This window comes from Nycticebus coucang, chromosome 9 (genome assembly GCF_027406575.1).
Source record: "Nycticebus coucang isolate mNycCou1 chromosome 9, mNycCou1.pri, whole genome shotgun sequence".
NCBI classification, from domain to species: Eukaryota; Metazoa; Chordata; class Mammalia; order Primates; family Lorisidae; genus Nycticebus; species Nycticebus coucang.
This window is the reverse complement of record NC_069788.1, coordinates 131028998-131055045: the sequence shown is the minus strand read 5'-3', so window position 1 is coordinate 131055045 and position 26048 is coordinate 131028998. Positions and strand designations below refer to the sequence as shown.

Genomic DNA, 26048 nt, shown 5'->3' with positions numbered 1-26048 from the left:
CTCCCCCCATTGCCCACCCTGTCAAGTCGCCCCCTGCCCAGAGGTGCTGCTGCCAACAGATCCTTGCGCAAAGACCCCAGATTTAGGTGGAAGTGCTTATCTGCAAAAACGGAAAGGCAAGGGGCTAGTAGCTAAGCCAGAGCTCCTATGCTGAAGGTCTCTGTGCAGTCACCTGCCCGAGTGACTGATCCTGCAAGATTAATTCCAGGGCCACCTGGCTGCCCTGCTGCCTGTCCCCTCCGTCCACTGTCCCCACCCCCAACACACTCTTCTTGGCTAACATTTATTGTAACAGTAATGGAGAAAGTAAGAGAGAAAAGGCTGCTCCCTGCACTCATGCTGCCAGGCGACTCCCCGCACGTATTTGAAGCATGCTGAAAGCATTTTACGCCAGTGCGTGCGCTGCCAGCATTTACTTCACAAGATTCCGAGACACTCTGACCTTCGGAATGGGATTTCAGTGTTGCTGGCCAACACTTAAGGAGTGGCTCCTTATAGAAAGCTACGGCCCTGCCAGGAACTCCACCCTCGCAGGCTGACGCCACAAAGACAGGCCATCAGAAGCTCAGGTGGCTGACGCCACAAAGAGAGGCCACCAGAAGCTCAGGTGGCCTTCAAAGGAAGCTCAGGCAGAGGGACAGGTGGGGGTGAGAGCACAGGCCGCTGTCCCTGCCGCAGGGGTCTGAGCAGTTGGTTATTGTCACTGGCTTAAGTAAACGCCACCGGAACACAGCCTGTCCTAAGTGCAAACCCGAGTCATTCCCAGAGAACGAGGTGCTACTTCGCTCAGCTCCCTGGCCTGGGCTCAGCCCTGCTGACCAGAGGCAGTTTGGGGCCCTGGGCACAGAGCGTCTTGTGTTTTCCAAATGGAAACCTTTGCTTCAATAAACTGGGTCTCTGAACAAAGGCTAAAGCATCTGACCAATATTTACTTTGCCCCGCCCCCTTCCTGCTACTGCCCCTCTTGGTCTTTGCTCCTTTCTCCCTCTCTAGGAGGAGAACCAAAGTGGAGCTGGATTCCAGGCCATCAATGCCAGGAGGCTCAGCTGCCGACACCCCCGTCACTGAGGATAAAGAGAGTGAAATGAGTCCGTCCCAACAAGAGCAGCCCAGTCCTGAGAGACCAAGGGCCTCCCCGACTTGATAGCTTATTCTGCGCACCCTTACTGTCAAACAAATATAATCATATGATTAAATTTGGTAAACAGAACAAAGGAGAAAACACATTCCTGATTCTACTGCCTGACCGTATACTGGCATAATTTCCTGGTGGTCTTTTTCTTTGGGTAGCCTTGCCAATTCACTGTTTTGGGCAGAACCTGTTATGGATGCATACTGCCTATCATTAAAAATGTGATAATGGCTGGGCACAGTGGCTCACACCTATAATCCTGACACTCTAGGAGGCCAAGACAGATGGGCAGATTGCTTGAGCTCAGGAGTTCAATACCAGCCTCAGTAAGAGGGAAACCCCTTCTCTACTAAAAATAGAAAAACTAGTTGGGCCTAGTGGCAGATGCCTGTAGTCCCAGCTACTTGGGAGGCTGAGGCAAGAGGATTGTTTGAGCCCAAAAACCAAGGCTCCTGTGAGCTGTGATGTCACGGTACTCTATCCAGGGTGACCGAGTGAAAAAAATTCAGTATTGTTTCCTGAGCTCTAAAGTCCTTGTTCCATCATTTTCTGTGTTAGATTTTGGACAAATGACTCAATTCCTCAGATTCTCATTTCACCATTTGGCAAAATGGAGATAAAAACTGCATGCATCTGTTATAAGAATTGTATGCAGTACCATATTCAATAAACAAGTTAGGTGTTCATAACAGTGTCTGACATAATTTAACTATCTGATAATATAATTCTTTCTTCGCTGGATGAAAATCCTCATCAAACAGTATTATTATTTAAAGGCACCCCAATGGCTGAATGCTGAAGTCATTTCCAATGGTTCTTATTACAAATAATGCACAAAGCTGAAACAATTTTAACCAAAAGGAACAAAGGTGGTGGCATCACTACACCTGACTTCAAAGTGTGCTACAAATGGCGGCAATTAAAACAGTATGGTACTGGCACAAAAACAGACACATAGACCAGGGCAATGGAGAACAGGCTGAGAAACAAATCGACGCGTTTACAAAGGATTCTTGACCAAGACATCAAGAGGAACATGACGGAGGAAGGACAGTCTCTTCAGTAAACGATGCTGAGAAAAGGGGACCGTCATGTCCTATACAAGGGGTTAAAGACGTCAATAAGGCCTCAAACTGTAACACCACCAGACGAAAACGTAGGAGGAAAGCTCTGTGACACGGTTCTAGGCAGTACCTTCTTTTGTACCCTAACTTATTGCTGAACACAGGCTCTTTTTTGGTACTACCAGACATTGTTCACTCTATCTATCTGACTATATATTTTTTGATACGACCTTCAAAGCACAGGCAACAAAAGCAAAAATAGACGAATGGAATCACATCAAACTAAAAAGCTTTTGTACAGCAAAGGGAACTATGAACAGAGTGAAGAGAAAACCTATAGAACGAGACAAAATATTTGCAAACCATACATCTGGATAAGGGCTTAACATCCAAAATGTATATGAAACTCTAACAACGCAACGGTAAGAAAACAAATAACCCAATTTGAAAAGGGGCAAAGGACCTGGACATACAATTCTCAAAGGAAGACATACATACGGCCAACAGATAAAGGAAAAAAAAAAATGCTCCGCATCACTCATCATCAGGGAAAAGCAAAGTGACACCATCCTGAGATATCACCTTCCACCTCTCAAAGTCTGTTGTCAAAAAGATGAAAGAAAACAAGCGTAGATGAGGTTGAGGGCAAAGAGAACTCCTGGCACACTGTTGACGAGAATGTAAATTAATAAATGGTAGTATATGTATACCATGAAATACTATGCAGCAGTAAAAAAAAAAAAAAGGAGACTTTACCTCTTTTATGTTTACATGGATGGAGCTGGAAAGTATTCTTCTTAGTAAAGTATCTCAGGAATGGAAAAAAAAAGTATCCAATGTACTCAGGACTACTGTGAAACCGATTTATAATCACTCACACTTGCGTATGAAAAATGAAACACAACTTTAGGCTATGATGAAGGAGGGAAAGGGAGGGAGAGAGGAAGAAGAAGTGAGGGAGGGGGTGGGAGGGGTAGTAGGGGACAGTAGGGGGACTGTCCTATGGAGCACATTGCAAGTACAAGTTGGTTCTATCATGTGTAGAACACAAATGTCCTAATGTTATACTTGGGTAAATGAGGTGAAAGTGATGTTGACTAGTATGATGTAAGGACTCCAATTTGTATAAATAATCAACACACTGAAAAGGGCATAAATGTATTTATGATCTATGTAACAAAAGACTTAATAAAAATAATAATAATAAAAGAACGTAAATTAGCAGAGCCATTCTGGAAAACGGTATGGAGGCTCTTCAGAACATTCAAAGTAGAGCTACCATAGAGCTGCCAGCAATCCCACTACTGGGGACATAGCCCAAGGAAATGAAATCTGCATGTTGAAGAGATTGTCTGCACACGCATGATCACTGCGTCATTATTCACAACAGCCAAGATTTGTAATCGTCCTAAGTGTTCATCCCTGGACAAAGAAAATGCGGAGGACAGACACAAGAGAACAGTACTCAGCCTCCATCGTGACAGGAGGGCCTGTCATTTGCAACAGGATGAACCTGAAGGACGTTCTGTTATGTGACATAAGCCCGGCACAGAAAGACAAATGCCGCAGGACCTTGGTGACACGTGGAATCTGCAAAAGTCAAACTCTTACAAGGAGAGAGTAGAATGGTGGTTACCAGAGGCCAGAAGGAAGGAGGGACAAGGCTAAAGAGATGCTGGTAATAAAAAAAAAAAAATAAGTAAAAATAAACAATGCACTAAAAATTAAACATCTTTTATACATAGTATTTATTTAGTCTTTTATTTTCAAAGGCTAGATTATCGAATAAAACCAACGGATCTAAAAGTATAAACATTTTTATGAATTTTGACCAGATTATCAAATTATTCACAAATTATTAGGATTTGCAATGCTATTGGAAATGTACCAGAATGCCATTTAACTATATACTTGCAAGCAATTATTATGAAAAAAATTAGGAGGAATAATTTGTGGGGTTCATAAACCTATGTAGCAAACTTGACACATTAACTAATGTTTGAAATTGGCTTATTGCTTTATCTTTGCCAACAACAAAAGGAACTCTAAACTTCCTGCTTTCTGGGTGTTTGCTAGCCCGTCCCTCCTCCCCCCATGTGGGGGTCTATGCTGGCCACAGATGCGCAGGACATTCTTCTTTGGTCTCCCTGTGTGGAAGGAGGGGCTCGTTACCACACTGGATTTACGCGCTTTAGAGCAGCGCTGCCTATGTACAAAGTATTCCTCTTATTTGACCCTCACAGAGATCTTGCTTACCGGGTGCAGTGGCTCACGCCTGTAATCCCAGCACTCTGGGAAGCTGAGGCAGGTGGATTGCCTGAGATCACAGGTTTGAGACCAGCTTGAGCAAAACTGAGACCCTGTGTCTAAGAATAGCTGGGCTTTGTGGAGGGTGCCTATAGTACCAGCTACTCAGGAGGCTGAGACAAGAGAATTCCTTGAGCCCAGGAGTTTGAGCTTGCCAGGAGAGCTGGTATAAAAAGTACTTTGCAGCGACGACTGCCACCTCGTGGCCAAACATAAAACGTTCACTAGAAAAAAATTGATTTTACCATATGCTTTGTTCATTGGGCTCTTGATCTGTTCCGAGTCAATTTCTTGTTCAACTTTACCATGACGCAACCTAATGGCCAATCAGTACTTGCACTGCTTATACAGAATCACAGGAATTTCCTTTTGTAGGTAAAATTCCCTTGGAGTTGGCACAAGACGCTTCTTTATTTGCTTGGAACAAGAGTTGCTGTACGACCAGGCTGGGCTCACCAAGTACCATTCCAACTGCTTGACTCAGGTTACTGGCTGGTTAAGATGTTATCTAAACTAACGTCGTAGGATGATGCCCTCCTGTGGCTGGCTCAGGCCTGAGGAGGGTGATGGAAGTGGGACCCAGCTCTGCTGCTTCCCTGTGGGGTTCATCATGATATTTAGGAGGCTGAAGCTGGAAACTCGGGTGGGCAACTAGTGTCCTCTGCCAGTTGTCCCTCTCTCAAGACCCTACTTCTCTCCCCAAAACAGCTGTAGGGGTGGAGGAAGAGCAGGGGAGGGCTTCACGGTGGCAAAGTGCAGAGCACAGGAAATAGTCTCAAGGATGATCCAGGCGGCTGTGAAGGACAGGGAAAACTGGAGCTCTGGAGGAAGCAAGGGCCATGCACACGGGAAGCAGAGAAGCAGGGCCAGGCGGCGAGGCAGCAGGGCTCCAGGGCTGTCAGGAGCCACACGGGATAGATAAGGAGAGCCACAAGGAACCCAGACCACCAGGGGAAGGTGGGAAGAGTGCAGGGGCAGAGGCCCTAGAAGCCAGGGGCTGTCTCCCAGCTTTCTCCGATAGGAGTGGGCAGCGTGGGAGCTCAGGCCATGCAGCTCTCCGACACATCATCCTGGCTCCTGGCCTCCAGTCCTCCCAGATCCACCCGTTCTCCACTCTGGGAGGCACATCTGTGTCGCCCAGCTTAGATCTGAATACAAGTGATGCTCGAAAGGTATGAAAACATTTGCTCGGCTTCTCTCACAGAGAAATGCAGATGCCAACTTCAAAGATAGCATTTTTAAATCGTTCAGATTATCAAAATGATAGACAGCACGCAGTGATGAGGGCTGGAGGACGCAGCCCTTCTCACTCACATACTGGTAAATGTGAATGGAGAGACGCAGCTTAGCGAGGGAGTGGCGAAGAGCCTCTGGGTGCTGCAGTCAGAATGCCTGGTTTCCAAACCCACCCTGCCATTTGGGGCCTACACGTCCTCATGCCTCAGTTTTCTCGTCTGTAAAATGGGGTGATAATTAACAGAACCTTCTTCATAGGCTTGCTGTAAGGATTCAGTGAGGTAACAGACACAAGGTACTTAGAACAATGCCTGGTACGTGGGCAATAAATGTTAGCTGCCTTCAACCATGATGAGGAAGAGGGGCGACCGTATCCAATCAAAGTGTGAACTGCCTTTGACCAAGCAATACTACTTCTAATAATGCATCTACAGAAACGCCAGCACAAGCACACAAAGAAGAAAGTACAAAGAGGACCTCTGCAGCTCTGACCAGAGTGAAAGTCTAGGTGCAGTAAACACTTAGCTACAGAAAACAAGTTAAATTCATGGTGGTGTGTCCTTAACATGGAAAACTATGCAGCCATTAAAAATGAGGCAGCCCAGTGTGTACAAACACAAAACACTTTCCAAGGTAAGTTATTATGGTTTTTTTTTTTTCTTTTTTCAAAATGAGATTTAGAATCATGGGCAAGGTACACTATCATTTGGCTTTTAAGATAAATATTTATGGACATATAAGGAGTGCATATATGCTTTCTATGTAAAAAATTCTCTGAAACGCTACAAATGAAATGAGCAATAATTGTTTCTTTCAGGGAAAGAACGTGGCTATTTGGAGGTTGCTTGCATTACCTATTACAAGGAAGTCATTTTTTATAGTTAAAAAAGATGCAATCTCATATGTAATTCCTTGCTTCAGTTTCTTCCATGACTCTCTATTGCTCTTGACACTAAAATCTAAACCCATTAACTCAGTGGCAAGGGTTGTCATGGCCGGGGCTGGCCCACCTCCTCGGCCTCTGTTCTTACCAGGCCTTTCCCCGTACACCACATGCTGAGCTTTCTTCACGCTCACTGTACCACCCCACCACCCGCGGCTGTGCTGCTGGCCCTAAGTGGCATGCTTGCCCTCATTCTTTTTTCCTAATCCTAACTTATCCTTCTGGTTCCAACTTAGCTGTAACTTCCCCTAGAAATGTATTGCTAGAATCCTTGACTGGATCAGGTTCTTGATCCCGCTCCACCTTCCCTGAGGTGGCACAGCCCAGGGTCATGCTCAGAACTCCTTCTGACAGCAAGAGGATGCAGACCTTCTTGGTGCCTTCTCAGGAGTCGTTTTCCCTCTTCACTGATACCAGGAGCACAGTTCTGAGTCAGATTCGAAGTGGACAGCAGAATGCCCGCCCCAGGACACAAACCAAAGTTGGTGCAAGCCAGTGGTGGTGCGCCAGCTTTTTCCGGCTAGATATTTACTGTTACAGCCTTGCTTGCTGCTAAGAGCAGTCGACCCAAGTCTAGGAAAGATCTTCCCCCACTCCAACCCTCAACAAAAGGAGAGTGGCCCCTGCAGCCATCAAGCCTCTGCCCCTGTGCTTTCTGCTTTGGATGCTGCATGACAAGGTGTGACATCTCGGACTGGTCCCACCTTGGAAGCCCATCCCAAAAAGCTTTTTGCTATTTGACTTTCTGAAGCCTTCAACATCTCAGGCTCTCCCCTCTTTCAGAGAGAGGGCCTTGAGGTAGGTGGCGAGGATAAGTCCTACTTACAGGGGTCTGAAAGTAGCAGAAGAGCTGAGCGAGGAAGGAGTGATTGCGGGCCAAATACCTGAGAGCCCAATGTCACAGAGCCAGGTATCAACCCTACCACCATCACCACCTGACTTCTCATTCTCTATGTGAAATAAGAAAAAGCTTTGTGCGGATGAACTAAACCAGTCCTTTCCGCTTATTGTTTAAAGCACGTGTTCCATGAACTGGTCAGAAGGATTCCTAAATGCACACCATTACTGGGCAGAGAGATTCAAATCCCAAGACAAGTCCGTGGTGTTCAGCAAAGTCTTCATGCAAGGCCAGGAGCAATGCCTTGGGCGGTTTCAAGTCAAGTGCTCTCCCTGTGTCCTCTCAGACCCCTCTTCTGAACTCTAATGCCCTGGTCAGAACCAATCCAGAATTTGGGAGCACAGTCAAGGCCAAATTTACCAAGATAATCAGCCCAAGACATTCCGTCCACTCTTAGTTAGACTTCTTCCCTTCACCTAGAGAAGACTCATGTCTGAAGACCTTACGACCCTCAAGGTGACCCTTTCCCAGAGCAGCAGAAGGAAGGGCTGAATTCAGCAGCTTCTGTTTTTTCCCTGAAGGTGGTCAAAAGTTACCAGAACCTTATACGCCCCTACCTTGGAAGCCCACCCCAAAAGCTTTCTGCTATTTGACTTTCTGAAGCCTTCAACATCTCAGGCTCTCCCCTCTTTCAGAGAGAGTGGGCCTTGAGGTCGGTGGCAAGTCTAAGTTGTACTTACAGGGGTCTGGAAGCAGCAGAACAGCTGAGTGAGGAAGGGGTGATTGCGGGCCAAAGACAGGATCCTTTTCTCGGTCATGGTACACTCCACGTCATCATCTTGCAGGATCACGTCCTTCTTTAGAATCTTCACAGCGTAGAGGTCTCCCGTTTCTTTTATTCTCGCAAGCATCACCTAAGGCAAAGCAAAAGGAGAGACATGAAGACATTCTCTGAGGGTTCTTAAGGAGCGGGCGCAAGGGAAGAAAGAGTGACGTTTGAGAAACGTGCGCAACTATTACCAGTATCTACACGCCCACATTTATATATATGCACATGACACGTGTGCCCACACCTGCAACACACACAGAACGTGCCTACTGCAGCCTCATTGGTTCAAGCCAAGACTCACCTTCCCAAAACTCCCCTTCCCCAGCACTCGGATGAACTCAAAGTTGTCAATACCCAGTCGGTTGGAAGAATTAACCCCAATCCCATTTCCTTCTTTGCTGCTCTCCTTTCCCTGTCGTCTTAGGGTTGATCTGGACACAAGTTTCTGCAAAAAAGAATAGGAATACATTGTGTTGGAAATCACAGCATGAATACCAAAAAAGACCTCTCCTAGCTGGGAGCAGTCTCGACCCTCAACATAACATGGGGGGAAAACTCATGGCTTGACAGGTGATCGGGTTCTGCAACTCAGAACAACCTCGGTATCAGCTTCTGGTCTGTGCTTATAGGTAGTAGACAAAAAAATCACTTAAAAATACATCTAAAGCCACAGAGTTACAGTCTTCACTCAGAAATGAGCACTGAAACGCAAGCACCTGCCTTACTCCCAGCCCGCCTGTGACTTCCACAAGGCAGTCAGATTCCAAGAGCTCCATCTAGCGTTCACTTCTTGCAAAGCAGGTTTCACCTTTGCTCAGAGAATCAAGTACCATTTAACACCAGGACAAGAATGAATGAAACGTCCTTTATACAACATTTCACATTAGATAAAAGAAATAAAAATTCAATATAAAATTGAAACAATTACCAAAAGGATAAAGGATAAGATTAAAAATGCGTAAAATGTCAGCTGTCCCTCCTCTGAATATATTTAAATAACACACATATTTTTATACTTGGTTAATTTTTAAAATGTAATCAAATTATTTCAGAACACACATTTCTATTTAAAAACTGTCATGTGAATTTTCCGTATATCTAAGTATCTTTCCAGAATATAAGTTTTAATGGCTGTTCAAATATTCCATTTCATAGACGCATCACAATTTATTAATTCCCTTGCTATTGGAAATACAGATCATCTGTTTTTCACTATAATAAATAACCCTATAGTAAACATGTTTGCATACAAATCTTCAAAACAGGATGATTCAGAGTTTAGGTTCTGGGCCGGGCATGGTGGCTCATGGCTGTGGTAATCCTGGCACTTTAGGAGGCCAAGGCAGGAAGATTGCTTAAGGCTAGGAGTTTGAGACCAGGCTGAGCAAGACAGCCTTCCCTACAAGAAATTTTAAAAATAAGCTAGGCATCATCGCTTGAGCCTGTAGTCCCAGTTACTCAGACAACCAAAGCAGGATTATCTGGGCCTAGGAGTTCAAAGTTGCAGCGAGCTATGTTATGCCACACTGTTTTCTGACCCAGGAAACACAGTAAGACCCTGTCTCAAAAGAAAATTAAAGAGAAGCATTCAGGTTCTGAAGGAAGCTTCCTGGATTCAAATAACAGCTCTGCAGGCAAGGTGCGGTGGCTCACGCTTGTATTCCTAGCATTTCTGGGAGGCTGAGGCAGAGGAACACTTAAGCTCAGGAGTTTAAGACCAGTCTTAGCAAAGCCCCATCTCTACTAAAAATAGAAAACTTAGCTGGGTATTGTGGTGGGTGCCTACTCTGGAGGCTGAGGCAGGAGGATCACTTGAGCCCAGGAATTTGAGGTTGCTGTGAGCTGTGATGATGCCACTGCACTCTAACCTGAGCGACACAGCAAGACCCTGTCTCCAAAAACCAACCGACCAAATCACAGCCCTGCAACCTCCCCTGTGACTTTGAGCAAGTTCCCTACTCAGCCCCTCCCATTCTCAGTTTCCTCTTCGCATCTGCTGCAGGGGTTATTAGGAGGCCTGAATCAACAAATGCTCATAAAGCTCTTGCACCGTGCCTGGCACACTCCATACACTTGAGCTGTGCTGTCAGCAGCATCATCAACTTCCTTAAGGTAACTGACTACAAATGGAATTCCTTGTGCCAAAATGTTAACTTTGAAGACTTCTGGACACACGGTCGGCCAACGTGCCTTCTGTGAAGACTGAACAATGATAGTTGCAGTCTCTCCACTGCAAAGTAAGTACGGCTGCCTCAGTGGACCATCCAATCCCATCCACTGTGTATGTGAGGTTGCCCCGAAAGCAGCAGTTCCCCACCTGTGGGTCGCGACCCACAGGAACTGTATTAAAGGGCCCGGCATTAGGAAGGTTGAGAACCACTGCCCCTAAAAGTAAAGTGACTTTTACAGATGTCCACCTCGAGACATTACAGCACAAGCTACCAGAGATGACAGATTAAAAGTCTAATCCTGGAGCTTTTGACCTATTTAGCTAAAAAGTAAGCTTATCTGGGGCAACTTTCAGGCAGTGTTTGCAGGACGCCAACCATGCACCAGCCTGAAACTATAAGGAGTAAACTTAACGGAGTAAAACAGTGAGAAAGAGACAGGAAATGGATCATCTTCAAAGTCCAAAGGTTCTAATAGTTTCCCTTCTAGATCTCTCATAAATTCTACAAGGACAGAAAAGTTGCACCAACTTGAATCTCACATCACTTCCTCCACTTAAATACACCACCTGGTCAGGCTGGAACTGGCTAGAAAACTCAAAGCCAGTTTCTCAATCCTTTTTAAAACCCATTCTTCTTAAAATTCTCTCTTTTGTAGCCCTGTACTGCCAAGTAACAAATAATTCTGGCTTTCCTACTATTAAATATATTATTAAACATACTTGGTTCAAATGACAAGTGGCACTGCCCATTCCTAATAATGGTGCCACATGGCCCATCCTACGCCCAGTGCACTGCAGAGAGCCTGGCTCAGGCTGACACCCTTCATCTCTGCCCTTTGGGAACAGCTGAGCCATCACTGGAAACCCCGTTCACTGCACCAGCACCCTGCCTGCATACCCTCAACACATACCCGATGGACTTTTCTAGTGCCTTCCTGAAATCAAAAGATACATTTTCAACAAAAGTCCCTGCTCTACTAGGCAGGAACCTTCTGATGAAAAGGAAATGAGGTGGCTGGTGCTGACATTTTCTGAATTACCATGAACTACATAGTGACCACACTTCCTTTCCTCAGTACCCGGAGATTATTCAATAGTCAAGCCTAGAATTTTCCTGAACCAGACATCAAGCTATACCTTTCAGGTCCCACAGCCACAGTCACGGTTATCCCCAGCTCTCCGCAGATCCTGCCCAGCAGTAAGACATGGCTGGGGAAGTGGCCGTAGCTCTAATGGACATTGGCAGGTAGAGGCCGTTCGGGGACAATGCGTGACAAACCATGGCCACAGCAACTGCCACAACTCCACCCACTCCTGAGAGCCCGGAGAAAGGAATGTCTATCATTGCTGAATGCAAGAGATAATAAATTCACAATCGATAAACAAAAACTGCACAGCTGTTGGAGTCCAGGGCTGCAGAGAACCTCAGAGAGCTTCTAGCTGAAGCCCTTGAGAGATGAGAAAGCTGAGGCCTGAAGTTACCGTCCTGCTCTGTTCCTGCCAAGAGCGTAATCCAGGCCCCTGGGTTCTAGGTGTTCACCAGACCACACTGACGGGCAGCTGACGACGAAGAAGAAAACATTCTGCTCCTGCTTCCTGCTTATTTCTTATAACTGTATATAGAATTATATTTGTGGAACAAATTCTCTTAAAAAAAGGCTATACATCTGTTTATTTTATTTGCTTAGATTGGGAACTTTGATGATGCTCTCACGTGGGCTCACCGCTCTGAACAACCTCTAAATTATGATATATATTTTAAAAACTCACCGAGGTTGGGGAAATATTCCCAGGTTGGAGGCCCATCCCTGCCAGGGTCTTAGCGAGCTCCACTGCGTTCACCCCACAGTTAGGGGCCACGTTGGCTTGACATCGGATGTGCACATTCATCTTACAGACTAAAGGAAGAGGAAAACAGAATACACCTTCAGAAAGGACCACGCCTGCACCACAGAGCAGAGCGCAGAGGACGTTCAGAAGCCAAAAGACAAGGAAAGAGGAACGATGCAGGTGGAACCATGACATTTTTTCATAAAATCAAACTCACACTGATGACACTTCCTGATATTTTACCTATTTCTGTTTTGTACAGAAGCAGAAAGCCTGGCAGACTAAAGAATAATAGATTTCAAATACTTTTTGTTTTCACCTTAACTTGATGAAGCACATTCATTTTTTTTTTTTCTTTTTGCAGTTTTTTCTTTTTCTTTTTTTTTTTTTGGCCGGCGCCAGGCTTGAACTCACCACACCCAGTATGGTGAGTATATGGGGCCGCTGCCCTACTCCTGGAGCCACAGGTGCCGCCCAAGCACATTCACTTAAAGCACATGTAACAGCCATTGCTGACTTCATATGATCCAATAAAGATTAAAACGTTCATCGCAGTAATAATTCGCAGGCAATTAAATAACAAAGAATCATGTCAACTGATAACTGATTGCATTCTTTCCCCTCTATGACTCAACAGAGAGGTAAACAGTAGCGTCTAATGCCACCTATATTAATAGGCCACTGTTCAAACAGAATGGAAATACATGGTATTTCTAAGAGAAAACCCTGATAAGAAACTTTCTTTCTGGGTACTGTTGTGGTCGGGCACCCTCCCCCACAGAGACAGGCACCCTGCAGGCTGTGGGTTCGCAGCCTGTGGTTCTAACTGCTTCGTGGAGGCCGGGGATGGGGTGGGTGGAGAAGGCAACTTTTACAGTGTTTTGAAGGTCAGAGTAAAGGGCAGTTGGATGAGGTGAGCGAAACAAGCTAAGCTCCTGGCACAGAGGGAGCTGAATTGGGAAGGTGAAAGATCTGAGGCATCAGCAGTAGACATCAATTCCGAGACCGTTTCTCGACACAGCCCCGATGACAACACAGTAAAAATGCAACTGTGAACAACAAATTCCTGCTTTATGGAGTCAGCCCTGTGTGTTTTGGAAACACACAGATCCAGGTTTTATGGAGCTGTGTTTATGACTTTATGTAATTTAGGAGGGTCTCTTTCAGAAAAAGAATACCAAATCAGGTAGCGAGCTCTGGTAGGTGCCTTGACAGGGAGAGGCCCTGAGATGTGGGCCGCCTCTCTCAGGAAGACAGGCCCCGAGTTACAGACACCTCCACTGGCCTTTCAAAACCACCATGTGGGGCTGGGCAGTCGCTCAGGTCTGTAATCCCAGCACTCTGGGAGGCCGTGGTGGGTATTCAGGAATTCAGGAGTTCAACCTGAACAAGAGTGAGACCCGTGTCTACTAAAATTAGAAAAACTAGCCAGGCATGGTGGTGGGCACCACCTACTTGGGAGGCTGAGGCAAGAAGATCACTTGAGCCCAGGAGTTTAAGGTTGCTGTGAGTGTGACACCAGCACACTCTACCCAGGGTGACAGGGTGAGACTGTCTCAAAAGCAAACAAAACCAACATGCAAAAAGTTAGAGGAGCTGGACCACGGCAGGAACACTGCCCTTGGCCACCAGGGATGACAAGATGGACAAGCCCCATACATGGCTCTGCACATCAGCTGTACCAGAGAAGAAAGTGGCTTCCACGCTGGAAACCCACACCCCGGGGAGCAGCTGAGGCCGAGCAGCACCTGAGCCCAAGCCCTGAAGGCCATGCGTGAGCTGGCGGCCCACCCGGCTGGACAATATATGAAAGGGAATGATTAAGTGGTCTTCTACTGGAAGGGAACATTTTTTCCCTCAGTCAGAGGCACCTGACTGATCCCTGTTTGCTGACAGAAGCAGGCTAGTAAGTCCGGGCAGCCAACAGAAGTGGTCTGGTTCCACTCAATGCCAACTCTCCCTTCCCCATGGGTCTCCTCACCAGGGACCCAGAGCGCATCTGGTAAGGCTTCTGGCAAGCTTCCCCCCACAAGGCATCACATCTCAGTGGGAGATGACTCAAGGCTAATAGTGCCCGACACCTATGAGGACAGGGCTCAGCCCTCTCTCTCTCAGACTTGGCTAACCCAGAAGCTCCAAAGTCTGCCTCCAGTGGGCACAGTTAGTGACTCCAGGCCACAGCTAGAGCTTCCGTGTCCTTCACTCCGCCCACACTCCTGTCTGTAAGGTGGGAGAAGACGCAGGGAAGTTCTCTTTATGCTGTGACAATTCAATCCTGCTGAATTCACATCAGACCCACGCTCCCACCCGTTCTTGCTCCTAATTCAACCTTCTCACTTGGCCACTTCACATCCTACCATCTTCCATGTCTGACCAGGACCCCATTTTTTCCCTCTTCCTAATACCTATTAAAATACACACTGCCTGAGTTGTACAGCCAGCTAGCTAGATGAATCATTGAATTTAACATTGGACTTAATGTTCTATGATTAAGAAATCTAGGGATCGGGGGTGGCGCCTGTGGCTCAGTCAGTAAGGAGCCAGCCCCATATACCGAGGGTGGCGGGTTCAAACCTGGCCCCGGCCGAACTGCAACCAAAAAATAGCCGGGCATTGTGGTGGGCGCCTGTAGTCCCAGCTACTCGGGAGGCTGAGGCAAGAGAATCGCTTAAGCCGCGGAGTTGGAGGTGGCTGTGAGCTGTGTGAGGCCACGGCACTCTACCGAGGGCCATAAAGTGAGACTCTGTCTCTACAAAAAAATAAATAAATAAAAAATGTTTAAAAAAAAAAAATCTAGGGATCAGACACTTCTCTTTTCATGCCTGACATAAAAGAATAACACTGCTGAGAAATTAATCCACGGTGAATCTAAAACCATTAGTCTGGGGTCAGATTCTAGGCATCCAGGATTCCCAAAGTGTGCAGCACGGCGTTCCCATGAACAAGCGGGTACCCAGCACCTCAGCCTCTCACTTTTACACTGAAGCCCTTGCCGCATTATCCCCCAGAGCAGGGAGCCACAGTGGTCGCAGAAGGTTGGCACTTTGTAGTTGTGGATGTTGAATTTGTGTGGGATGTTAATTCCGAACCTCTGTTCAGCAATCTGCAAAAGGAAACGAAGATAAGAGCTCAACTTTCATACCAACATCATTCGTAAAAAAAAAAAAACTGTTCATAGGAACCCACCAACGGCAGACACCTGAGCTGGGTGTATTATTTCACCGTACTCAGCCCTGATCCATTACTGAGGTCTGACTAACCAGAGTTAAGCGCGTTCCTTAACGAGCAAGACAGGACAGAAATGTGGAGCGCCCATCAGATCATTCACCACTTGGGGAGAGAAGTGAAATCGAGACTTTCATCTCGTATTTTATATGCAGACTGTGCGTCTCACATTGCCAATCAACTCACACCCATGTCTATTTCCTAGAACCGTTGACTTTGGGATTAAATGGGGTTTTTATACACTGCAGAGGATGCCTGCAAATGTACACACATTTTAAGAAAGGAAAAAAACTGTGATGAAAACTGTAACACTCAAGTCACGTTTGACTTCTGCAGTGACAAGCGAGACAAGACCCAATCTACATGATGACAAACGTTATTGGTACATATTGTCACAATTTTAATACGGTTTTTCCTCTCTTAAGATGTGTACACATTTTTTTTTAGCACACTGGCTATACATCACGCCCCGGGGGGGGGGGACAGGAAAGCACTCCCAGGACATGGAAGCCCAGAGGAATCGGTTCCAAAGTGACATTCAAGCAGCTACTTAATTCAGCCCTTTCAGCTTTCACCTGGCATTTGTGTCCTGACGATCTGAGGGCAAAGATGCTGCTTTAATCTCATACTTCTTCCAGCAAATTTTTATCCTTGGCATATCCTCTGCCCTGATTATTTTAAAGCAATAAAACAGATCAACATATGACAAGGAGCAGGGCAGTTATTACTAATACTCTTCTTGGGAAGTTTTCAGGCCTCTTTCTCGTAGAAATTATAGTTCATACTCTATGAAAACCTGTATGTGTCTGTAAAGAATCACTGAGCCACACAGTCAGACTTTTTTTTTTTTTTGAGACAGAATCTCACTATGTGGCCCTCGGTAGAGTGCCGTGGCGTCACAGCTCACAGCAACCTCGAACTCTTGGGCTTAAGCGATTCTCTTGCCTTAGCCTCCCAAGTAGCTGGGACTACAGGCGCCCTCCACAACACCCAGCTATTTTTTTGTTGCAGTTCGGCGGGGCCGGGATTGAACCCGCCACCCTCGGTGTGTGTGGCTGGTGCCATAACCACTGTGCTATGAGTGCCGAGCCCACAGTCAGACTTTTTAATGCTTCTGCAAATCTCTAGCTAATTGTCGCAATATTCTGTGCGCCTTCCACCTCCAGAGTCTAAAATGTACGTATGCCTATGGCCTCTGGATGGGACTGGCAAGAATGGAGTTCAAGCTTGTACGTACAGATAAACAACCTCCCTGAAATTTCTTAAGAGGCAGGAGGAGGCTGTCAGCCTCTTTACTTAGGAAGCAAAATTTATACTTAATAACACACTTGTTACATGGATTCTCTCTTGTTTACCCTCATAAAAACTGTGTGAGGGCAGTATTGATCCTGTTTTAAGATCCGGGCAAAGAGAGATGTGGGTCTCGCCTGAACTCACAGAACAGACAGCTAATGGAGGCTGGACGTGACCTTCAGCTCCAGGCTGTCAGATGTCAGGCCTGGGGCTCCTTTCACTCCTCCAAAGCTTTTACTCCCCAAATTCATAGAGCTGATCCACTGAGCTTACACACAGCTGACCACAAAGGATTCCTTGCCAGAAGAGGTCATGCTACAGACGCCATAATACAAAAATGGAGAGAAATGTTGATTCTAATACCTCTTGCACCATGGGCTTCCAGGGCCGTGGGAGGGCAGTGGGGGGAGGAAGGAGGCAGGAGGAAGGTAACCTGCACCCCCAGACCCGGACACCCCTCACCAGCAAACCGCTCCCCTCTTACCTTTGAATCCACTTTATTGTTGTTGTTTTGGCAAGTGCAGGCCGTAACAATTAGATGATGGCAGCGTTTATGGACGACACAGGTGCACACTAGGAAATTAAATCCAGCAATTATACATTTATCAGAGGCTTGCAAGCCAGCCAGTCACACCAGAGCCAACACGTGCTGCCCCACACCAGCGTGACTCGCCCTGGGTGCAGGGCCCACATGCGGGCAGCCCGCGCTCCCATCCTTCTGATCTCTGTTGCCACCATCCCAACACAGATGTCCACTTGGGCTCCAGCTACCCGTCGTCAGTCAAGTCCTGAGCCTATTTCCTCCTTCCAGGCTTTATTCCATCCTGTACCCGTGACCGAAAGACTTTCCCCACAGTATGATTCTCGTCACTTCTGCTTCATGATCAAAAACCTTCCATGGCATCTCACTAGGGTTTGAATTTCCCAGCCGGGGTTCAGGTCTTTTGGAGGTTACCCCAAGCTACCTATGACCTCTCCTTGGTGGGATCTACTCATTCCAATAAAAACCACACTAGCTGCTCTTCCTGGAAAACGTCTTCACACGCTCTACACACTTCTGAGGCCCTTCCCTTTCCCTAGGTTCACTGAATCTTTAACTTCACGATGAAATGCAACTCAAAAAATGCCTCTTCCATGAAAATAGCCTGCCCCAGCCCCTTCTGTAGTGGACTGAAACCATGTTTCCCTGCTCTGATCCCCGACCCCCTGAGCCCCGCCCCTCATTTCAGAGCCTCCTGCAGCACTCTCAGAATTCTCCTTGGGCACAGGAGGCAGGCATTCAAAAGATGTTTGCTGAATGGCTCATTGGAATAACTTTTTTTTTTTCCCATTTTCATCTAGATAAATGACATAGTGCAGAGAATAGTTGATTGTGTCATTAAAGGATAAACACCAGACGAGGAAGAAATATGAAAACAGACATCATTTTAAGATCATTCGAGACATGTGGAAGGTTTTAGGATTAAGGACATAAAGACAGGTGGCAGAACAGCAAATAGAATTACACCTTAAAACTAATCTAGCTTTCATCAGATTGAATTCCCAGGAGAACCAAATACTCCTGCACAGAAAGACCTTATGTTTTGAGGCATTAAGTTTTCTCTCAGTTAGCCTAGCTAGGGGCTTATCAATTGATTTTGGATCTTTCTTCTTTCCTTATATGTAAATATAATGCCATACCTTTCCATCTGAGCACTGCTTTTGCTGCATCCTACATATTTTTATAAATCATATTTTCATTTCCACTCAGTTCAAAATGTTTTTCTTATGCTCTTGAGTCTTTCTCTTTGGCCCGAGTGTTTACTTAAAATGTGTTTTTTAATCTCCAAATATATGGAGATTTTTCTAACCATCTGTTACTGATTTCCAGTTCAATTCCATTGTGGCCTAAGAAAATACCTTTTATGACTTTTGTTCTTTCAAATTTGTTAAGATAGGTTTCATGGCCCAGAAAATGGTCTATGTTGGTAAACATTCCTCATGAACTTGAGAAAAATGTGTAATCTGCTATCAGTGGATGGAATAATCTATCAGTGTCAATTTGACCTAGTGGTGATAATGCCATTTAAGGACAACTACATCCCTGCTGCTTCTTGGCCTGGTGGATCTATTAATTAAAGAGACACCGAAGTCTCCAGCTAAAGGAGTGAGTTTGTAGGTCAGGCGTGTGGCTCACACCTGTAATCCTAGTACTCTGGGAGGCCGAGGCAGGTGGATTGCCTGAGCTCACAGGTTCAAAACCAGACTGAGCCAGAGTGAGACCTGTCCCTAAAAAAAATAGCTGGGCATTGTGGTGGACACCTGCAATCCCAGCTACCTGGGAGACTGAAGCAAGAGAACTGCTTGAGCCCAAGAGTTTGAGGCTATGATGCCATAGCACTCTAACAAGGGTGACAAAGTGAGACTCTGTCTCCAAAAAAAAAAAAAAGAGTGAGTTTATCTATTTCTCTTTGTAGTTTTATCAGTTTGTCTCGCCTATTCTGATGCTTGCTGTTAGGTTCATATGTGCTAAGGATTTTTTTTCTTTGAGACAGAGTCTCAGTCATCCTGGGTAGAGTGCCATAGTGTCATAGCTCACAGCAACCTTAAACTCTTGAGCTCAAGCGATCCTCTTTATCCTCTTAATCCTCCCAAGCAGCTGGGAATACAGATGCCCACTACTACGCCTGGCAAGTTTTTTCATTTTTAGTAGAGACAGGGTCTCCCTCTTGCTCAGGCTGGTCTCAAACTCCTGAGCTCAAGCAATCCTCCCACTTTGTCCTCCCAAAGTTCTAGGATTACAAGCATGAGCAACTGAGCCCAGCCATATTAAGGATCGTTCTACCTTCTTAGGAGATTGGTCCCTCTTTATCTCTGATAATTTTCCTTTTGCTGAAGTCTGCTTTGTCTGAAATATCTTCTCTAGTTTGCTTTCAGTGGGTGTTAGCGAGGTGTACCTCTCTCCAACCAGGTATTTGGCTTACATCCTTTAGCAAGGTGTCAGTGACAGCCATCTTTCTACTCCTGGCTAATAGTCTTGCCTGCTTTATAAATAACAGGCGACTGACTGAAAATTAGGCCATCAAACACCCTGGCAGTACAGGCTAAAAAGGAACTGAAATAAAATAACAGAGAAATATCAAAAATCACTATTTTAAACTCAAAACTGTAACCTCACCGTTCCAGAGTATCTCGATGTATGCTGATGTGCATAAAATGGAACGGAGGGCGCTGCAGGGCCCATCCCTGTGCTGCGGAGGACCAGGACAAAAAGTGACATTGATCCTGACCTACGCACTACCCTCTCCTCTGGGGCTGAGATCAATTACCTATTGTTATCCTATTGATTATATATTCATTTTTTTCTAACTTTGAGAACTCAGCGGAATTGTTCATACCTATTAAAGTCAAAATTAGATCCAAGAATATGTCTTATTCAGTTCTTCTTCCTCCGAAAGAGAAGGTGAGATTTCCTTATTCACACGTATGCTACCACACTAGGATATGTAGTGTTATTTTATCAATTGTCTAGGAAGGACAATTGAGAAGTCTGAGTGTACAGACTGCGGCGATGCTCAAGACGGGGGTGATGGGATCCCAGTAAAAGCAAGACCAACCGGGCCCAGCCACATCACCCAACAAAGGGGTCTCCTTTCACTTCTTCCGTCGTATTTCAATCTGGCCCTGCCAGGACACCAGTTCAAGGGGCTTTGTGTTAAGATAATGAAAATTATGATCAATTTAACATGTAATAACATAAGCTCATTAGTAGCTTAACTTTGAAGATTTCTTACTTTTGTCTTTGAAATCAGAAAATTAAAAAATAAAACTTGGATAATTCCTTCTATTCCTCAAGCAGTAGAGAAAACAGCCTTCTGCTACTTTTTGATTTTGTTGACAATGGGATTGTAAACCATAAACCATCAGCATCTAAGGATATGTTTACAAAATGACGTGGCTTTTCAGTATCATCATGTTGTTGCAGAGACAAAACCTTAAACAATGAAATTTTATGAGGTACTGTGGCTTTAGAAATATAAGCGCCCCTTTTACACTGCATAGCTAGGATCTAACCAAACTAAAGAATTTTAACTATATGGGGTTCCCCTCTAACCTGTGGAGTTATTTACCATACTAGTAATGGAATGTACCCTGTTTTCCCTTGGTATGATCATTTCTTAAAACACAGGAACAAGATTAAATATGGTTTTAAAAAGGCTTTCTTGTGGTAAGACAATTACATTCTTTTCAATAATTTTGAAATATGCATATGCACAATTAGGTGAGGTCTCCGCAAATAAGTAAGTGAGGTGATGGATGTGTTAATCAGTTTGATGTAAACATTTCACTTTGTATATCAAATGAGTATACTTTAAATGCACTAACGTACACAGTTGTGATTTCATAAAGATAAATAAAATAAAATAAAATAAAAAGGCTTTCTTACCTTGGCATTGATAACCCTGTTTCCCAAATACTCCCCTGTTGAAGACAAGAGAGAAAACCCGTCAGCCAAGTAGTTCAGCACTAACGCCCCCACATCCTTCAGGGAAACAGAGCTCAGCCCCTGCTCCTTCATGAAAGACACGATTTCAGGGCAGGAGCAGAGACGATGTGCTTTCCAAGCCTGAGCTCGTCTGATAGATGAGCTTGCTCCTGCTGACTCCCATCACATCTACCTGGAGGGCAGTGTCCGAAGTCCGCCATGGAAATCTGCTCTCACCCGCATGCATCAGAGACGCGCAGATGCTGAACAGACCCAGGCACGCGTACGGAAGCCCTCGGGTGAGTCCATGCACCCACTGGACCCGCAGCACCCGCCCTCGTCTCTGTACCCCCATCACCCGCAGAGTCCAGAGTGGGGTAAGGTGCTGCCACAAGAAGCCTCTGGGCCCCACAGCTCCTACCTCTGTCTCTGCCACACACATTCTATGGGTGATAGCAATATTATTCTCATTCTCATTAACAATGACCACACTAACAAAGTCAGTGCGATGTGCCAGACACTGGGCCAAGTGGCTGACCCGTACTCTCTCACTTACTCCTCCCAAAGGCCCCAGGAGGCAGCATGTAGTAACCTGGTGAAGGGCACAGACTCCGAGCGGGAGGGCCTAGTGCTTTGAGCTACAGTTACCTCCTCTATAAAAGGGCATAAGAGTAACAGTGCCTGCTTCACAAAGGTTTCATGAAAGGTTTATAAAACCAATAATGTAAAATGTTTAGAATAATGCTTGGCACTTAAAATGCATATAAAAGTTTATTACGTAAGTAAAATAAAGTTGGTGGTGATGAGATTGTACGCCTAGGTCTGTATTCAGAACCACTATTTAGACAGTGGAACCTCCCAGCTGACTGACCACCTCCTGAAGCTGACCTAATTTTCACAGACCAGACATGTACCACACGTACGTGTCAGTACAGTAGGTCCAGTTCCTTATGTTGACCATCTTGGTGTGTTGATCAGTTTATTACGGTCCCTTTGGTGGTCAAACCACAGAAGTTCTACTGTATGTGACACAGACATCAATATTTTAAGCGGGAGAGGGGGAGTGTATGTATCAAGATTCAAGGCTGGCTGGGTGGGGCTGTTTCTTTGCTGGGAAAAATTTAGTGAAATCGTCAAACGAGTTTCCATGAGGAGTGTTAGCTGAGGCCAGAGATTGTCACTGCAGATGTCTACAGGGGCCAGGCTGGCCCCAGAAGGGAAGGAAGCAGAATGGGGTGACATGAACTGAAATGCAACAGCCGGGCACCCCCGACCCGCAGATGAAGCAAACCGCAGATGGAGGGGTGACAGGGCCAGCTAAAAAGTGCAGGGCACTGCAAAGAGGGAAGTCAGCCTCCGAGATGCCAGAGATATGAATTTTTTCAATTAAAAAAAAAAAAAAAAGGATTTTTTTCCCTAAAGACTATAAAATATTATGATCCATTTTTTTCAGCTTCATATCAACAGCTAGTTTAGGGCCTCAAGTCTGTCTTCTTAATTAAAAATGCAGGAAACATTCCACCAGGTTCTGACTGCTAAAAGGTATAAAACCTGAAGTAAGCATAGAAAACAAAATGTAAAGTAATTGATCAATACTCAGAAACTACTCTGAACCCAGGCTCCTGCTGTCCTTAAACAAAATGATGAAAGTTTGCAACAACAGGTGCCTATAGTCCCAGCTACTTGGGAGGGTGCCTGTGGCTCAGTGAGCAGGGCGCTGGCCCCATATACCGATGGCGGTGGGTTCAAACCCAGCCCCAGCCAAACTGCAACAACAAAAAAAAATAGCCGGGTATTGTGGCAGACGCCTGTAGTCCCAGCTACTGGGGAGGCTGAGGCAAGAGAATCGCCTAAACCCAGGAGTTGGAGGTTGCTGTGAGCTGTGTGATGCCACGGCACTCTACTGAGGGCGATAAAGTGAAACTCTGTCTCTACGAAAAAAAAAAAAAAGTTTGCAACAAAAACATAGATCTCCTCTGGTGCTACTAAACCATATTTCCTCCCTCTACGATGGGTATGAACATGTATGCAGGCATGTGTGAGAGAAGGTATTTCTTCTCTTTCTAAACAAATATGCTTAATCAAAGTTAACACTTAAATTTATTTCACATTTTGGATTTGGCATCGAGACTGAAAAGCTTCAGTTGTATGTATAGTACAACTGACATTCTCTAGAATCTCTCAACTTTTAATGACCTTAGCTCCTAATTGCCAGGGATTATAGTATATGATCACCGAGGGCCGCTACCTTCTGCTACACACCAGGAGGCTGAAGACTTTGACACGTTTAGTTTCTTGCAACAACTAATTTCCATAAGTTATCCTGTGATTCATGCCTTCTTAAAATAATACTGCTGATTGTTCTCTCCTCTTCAGGGTTTGCTTATCCAATTTATTGACTAAATATTAATTTGCAGATTCGCTTCTTTTTTCTGAGTTTATGTTATGCTTTTCATGTCTGTATTTATTTATTTTTCGAGCCAGAGTATCACTTTGTCACCCTTGGTAGAGTGCCATGGCGTCATAGCTCACGGCAACCTCAAACTCTTGTGCTCCCATGATCCTCTTGCCTCAACCGCCCAAGTAACTAGGACTATAGGTACCCACCACTACATCTGACTAGTTTTTCTATTTTTAGTAGAGACGGTGTCTCACTCTTGCTCAGGCTAGTCTCAAACTCCAGAGCTCAAGCATTCTACCTGCCCCAGCCTCCCAGAGAGCTAGGATTACAGGCATGAGACGCTACACCCTGCTGTTACTTTCTTAAATCAGTTCGTGATTCATTAGTACCCATACCAAAAATGATTGAACAAAGAAAGTCTAAAACTTGGATCTAGGCCAGGCACAGTTCAAGACCAGGCCTAAAAATAGCCGGGTGTTGGAAGGGGCGCTTGTAGTCCCAGCCATTCAGGAGGCAGAGGCAAGAGAATCACTTGAGCCTAAAAGTTTGACGTTGCTGTGAGCCGTGATGCCACAGCACGCTACCGAGGGTGACAAAGTGAGACTCTGTCTCAAAAAATAAATAAGTAAAAATAAATAAAAATAAAACTTGAATCATTTAGATTTTCTTTTAGGTAACATGGATTAAAATTACTGGGTCAACATACTGAAAGGAAGAGGGGAAGAAAAAAAAAAGATCCTAAAATAATCCTGAGTTCAGAGCTTTCTCCTGAGGGAACACCCGCGCAGAGGAAGCCCCTTGGGGAGAGAAGTGAAGGGCTCTTACCAGATGAACTCTCTGCAGTGGGAGCAGTAGGTTGGCTGCCTCAGGTATGTGGCCATGAACTTGTGTCCATTGATCTGGTGGACCCGTCTTCGCATCGCCCTTTGGCGCTTTCTGGTAAAATGTTTGAAGATTCGGTCTCTTTGGAGAGTAGCTGTACGTGAAAAGGAAGGAAAAAATAATTGTATGCAACAAATCTAGCTGCACCTAATATGTGAGGAAGTTCGGTAGTTTAAATACTCCTCAAATTATTTTCTTTCTTCTTTTTTTATTTATTATTATTTTTTATTAAGTCAAATACACATAGATCATGAATACATTTATGCATATGTGAGGTACAATGTGTTGATTTTTTTTAATACAATCTGACGTGCTTATATCAAATCAATCAACATAGCTTTTGCCTCATGTACTTGATTATGTGTTAAGACATTTATATTCTACACTTGACAGATGTGACTTGTGCCCTTGCCATAGGACCTACTTACATTTACTCACACTTTCTTATGAAAGATAGAACACAACTATAGCCCAGGATGAAGGAGAGAAATGGAGTGGGGAGGGAGGGGATAGGGGAGGGCGGAGGTTTTATTTTTTCTTTCTTCAAGATACTAACCACTTACACCAAATCCTCATGATTTCCTAATGACCTTATTAGGACTCTCATTTTATGAGTTTGTATTTCTTGTTTTGGTTTTTTTGTTTGCTTATATCTTGTTGTTTTTTTTCTTTTTTTTAATTTAATTTTTAAATAAATCTTAACTATATACATTTATGGGGTACAATGTGATGATTTGATATACAATGTGGAATGCTTAAATCAAACTGATTAACATAACCATCACCTCACTTACTTATTTTTGTGGTAGGACATTTATAATTTACTCTTAGTTATTTTGAAATGCACCCTTGCACCGTGCACATTAGGTGAGATCCCACCAAGTGCCTCCCGCCTCCCGCTAGTCACCCTTGTTTGTTATTTTTTTAAGACAAGGTCTTGCTGTGTCATGGAGGCTGGGGTGCAGTAACATCATTATTATAGCTCACAGCAACCTCAAATTCCTAGACTCAAGTGATCCTCCTGCATCGGCCTCCTGCATAGTTGGTCTCGAACTCCTAGCCTCAAGCTATTCTCCCATCTCTGCCTCCCAAAGTGCTGGGATTACAGGCATGAGTTAATATGCCTGGCCTAGGACTCTTACTAGTTAAGGTCAGACCTATGTGAACCCCAGAGATGCTCATGGCCTGGTTATAATTGGCTACCAAAGGCCAATCTCTGCAGCACTGATAATGGATGTCCCACAGTTCTGATACTTAAGGATGTGATATCACTGTGGCCTCCCTGTCTAGGTGTCTGTGACCTCAGGTCCATCTACGGGCTATAACTGCTGAACAGCGTTTCTCATTATTCTTCTGTAATTCTGGTGTCCAACAAACTAAAGGGGGAACTGCTTCCAGCACAGACCGAGAACCCTGTTCCGCAGCAATCAGTA

The 26048-nt window shown here is 45.0% G+C and overlaps 1 protein-coding gene across 2 annotated transcripts in view; it reads right to left on the bottom strand.

Moving 5' to 3' along the window:
• Positions 1-26048, bottom strand: part of PRKCH (protein kinase C eta) — a 236819-nt gene that overhangs the window by 84966 nt on the left and 125805 nt on the right. For both annotated transcript variants that reach the window (XM_053602045.1, XM_053602046.1), the window contains 7 exons: positions 24559-24709; positions 21294-21328; positions 17352-17440; positions 15323-15452; positions 12290-12417; positions 8651-8794; positions 8261-8434 (listed from right to left, as the gene is read on the bottom strand). In XM_053602045.1, coding sequence (XP_053458020.1) covers positions 8261-8434; positions 8651-8794; positions 12290-12417; positions 15323-15452; positions 17352-17440; positions 21294-21328; positions 24559-24709 — 851 coding nt within the window. The remainder of the gene's footprint in view (positions 1-8260; positions 8435-8650; positions 8795-12289; positions 12418-15322; positions 15453-17351; positions 17441-21293; positions 21329-24558; positions 24710-26048) is intronic.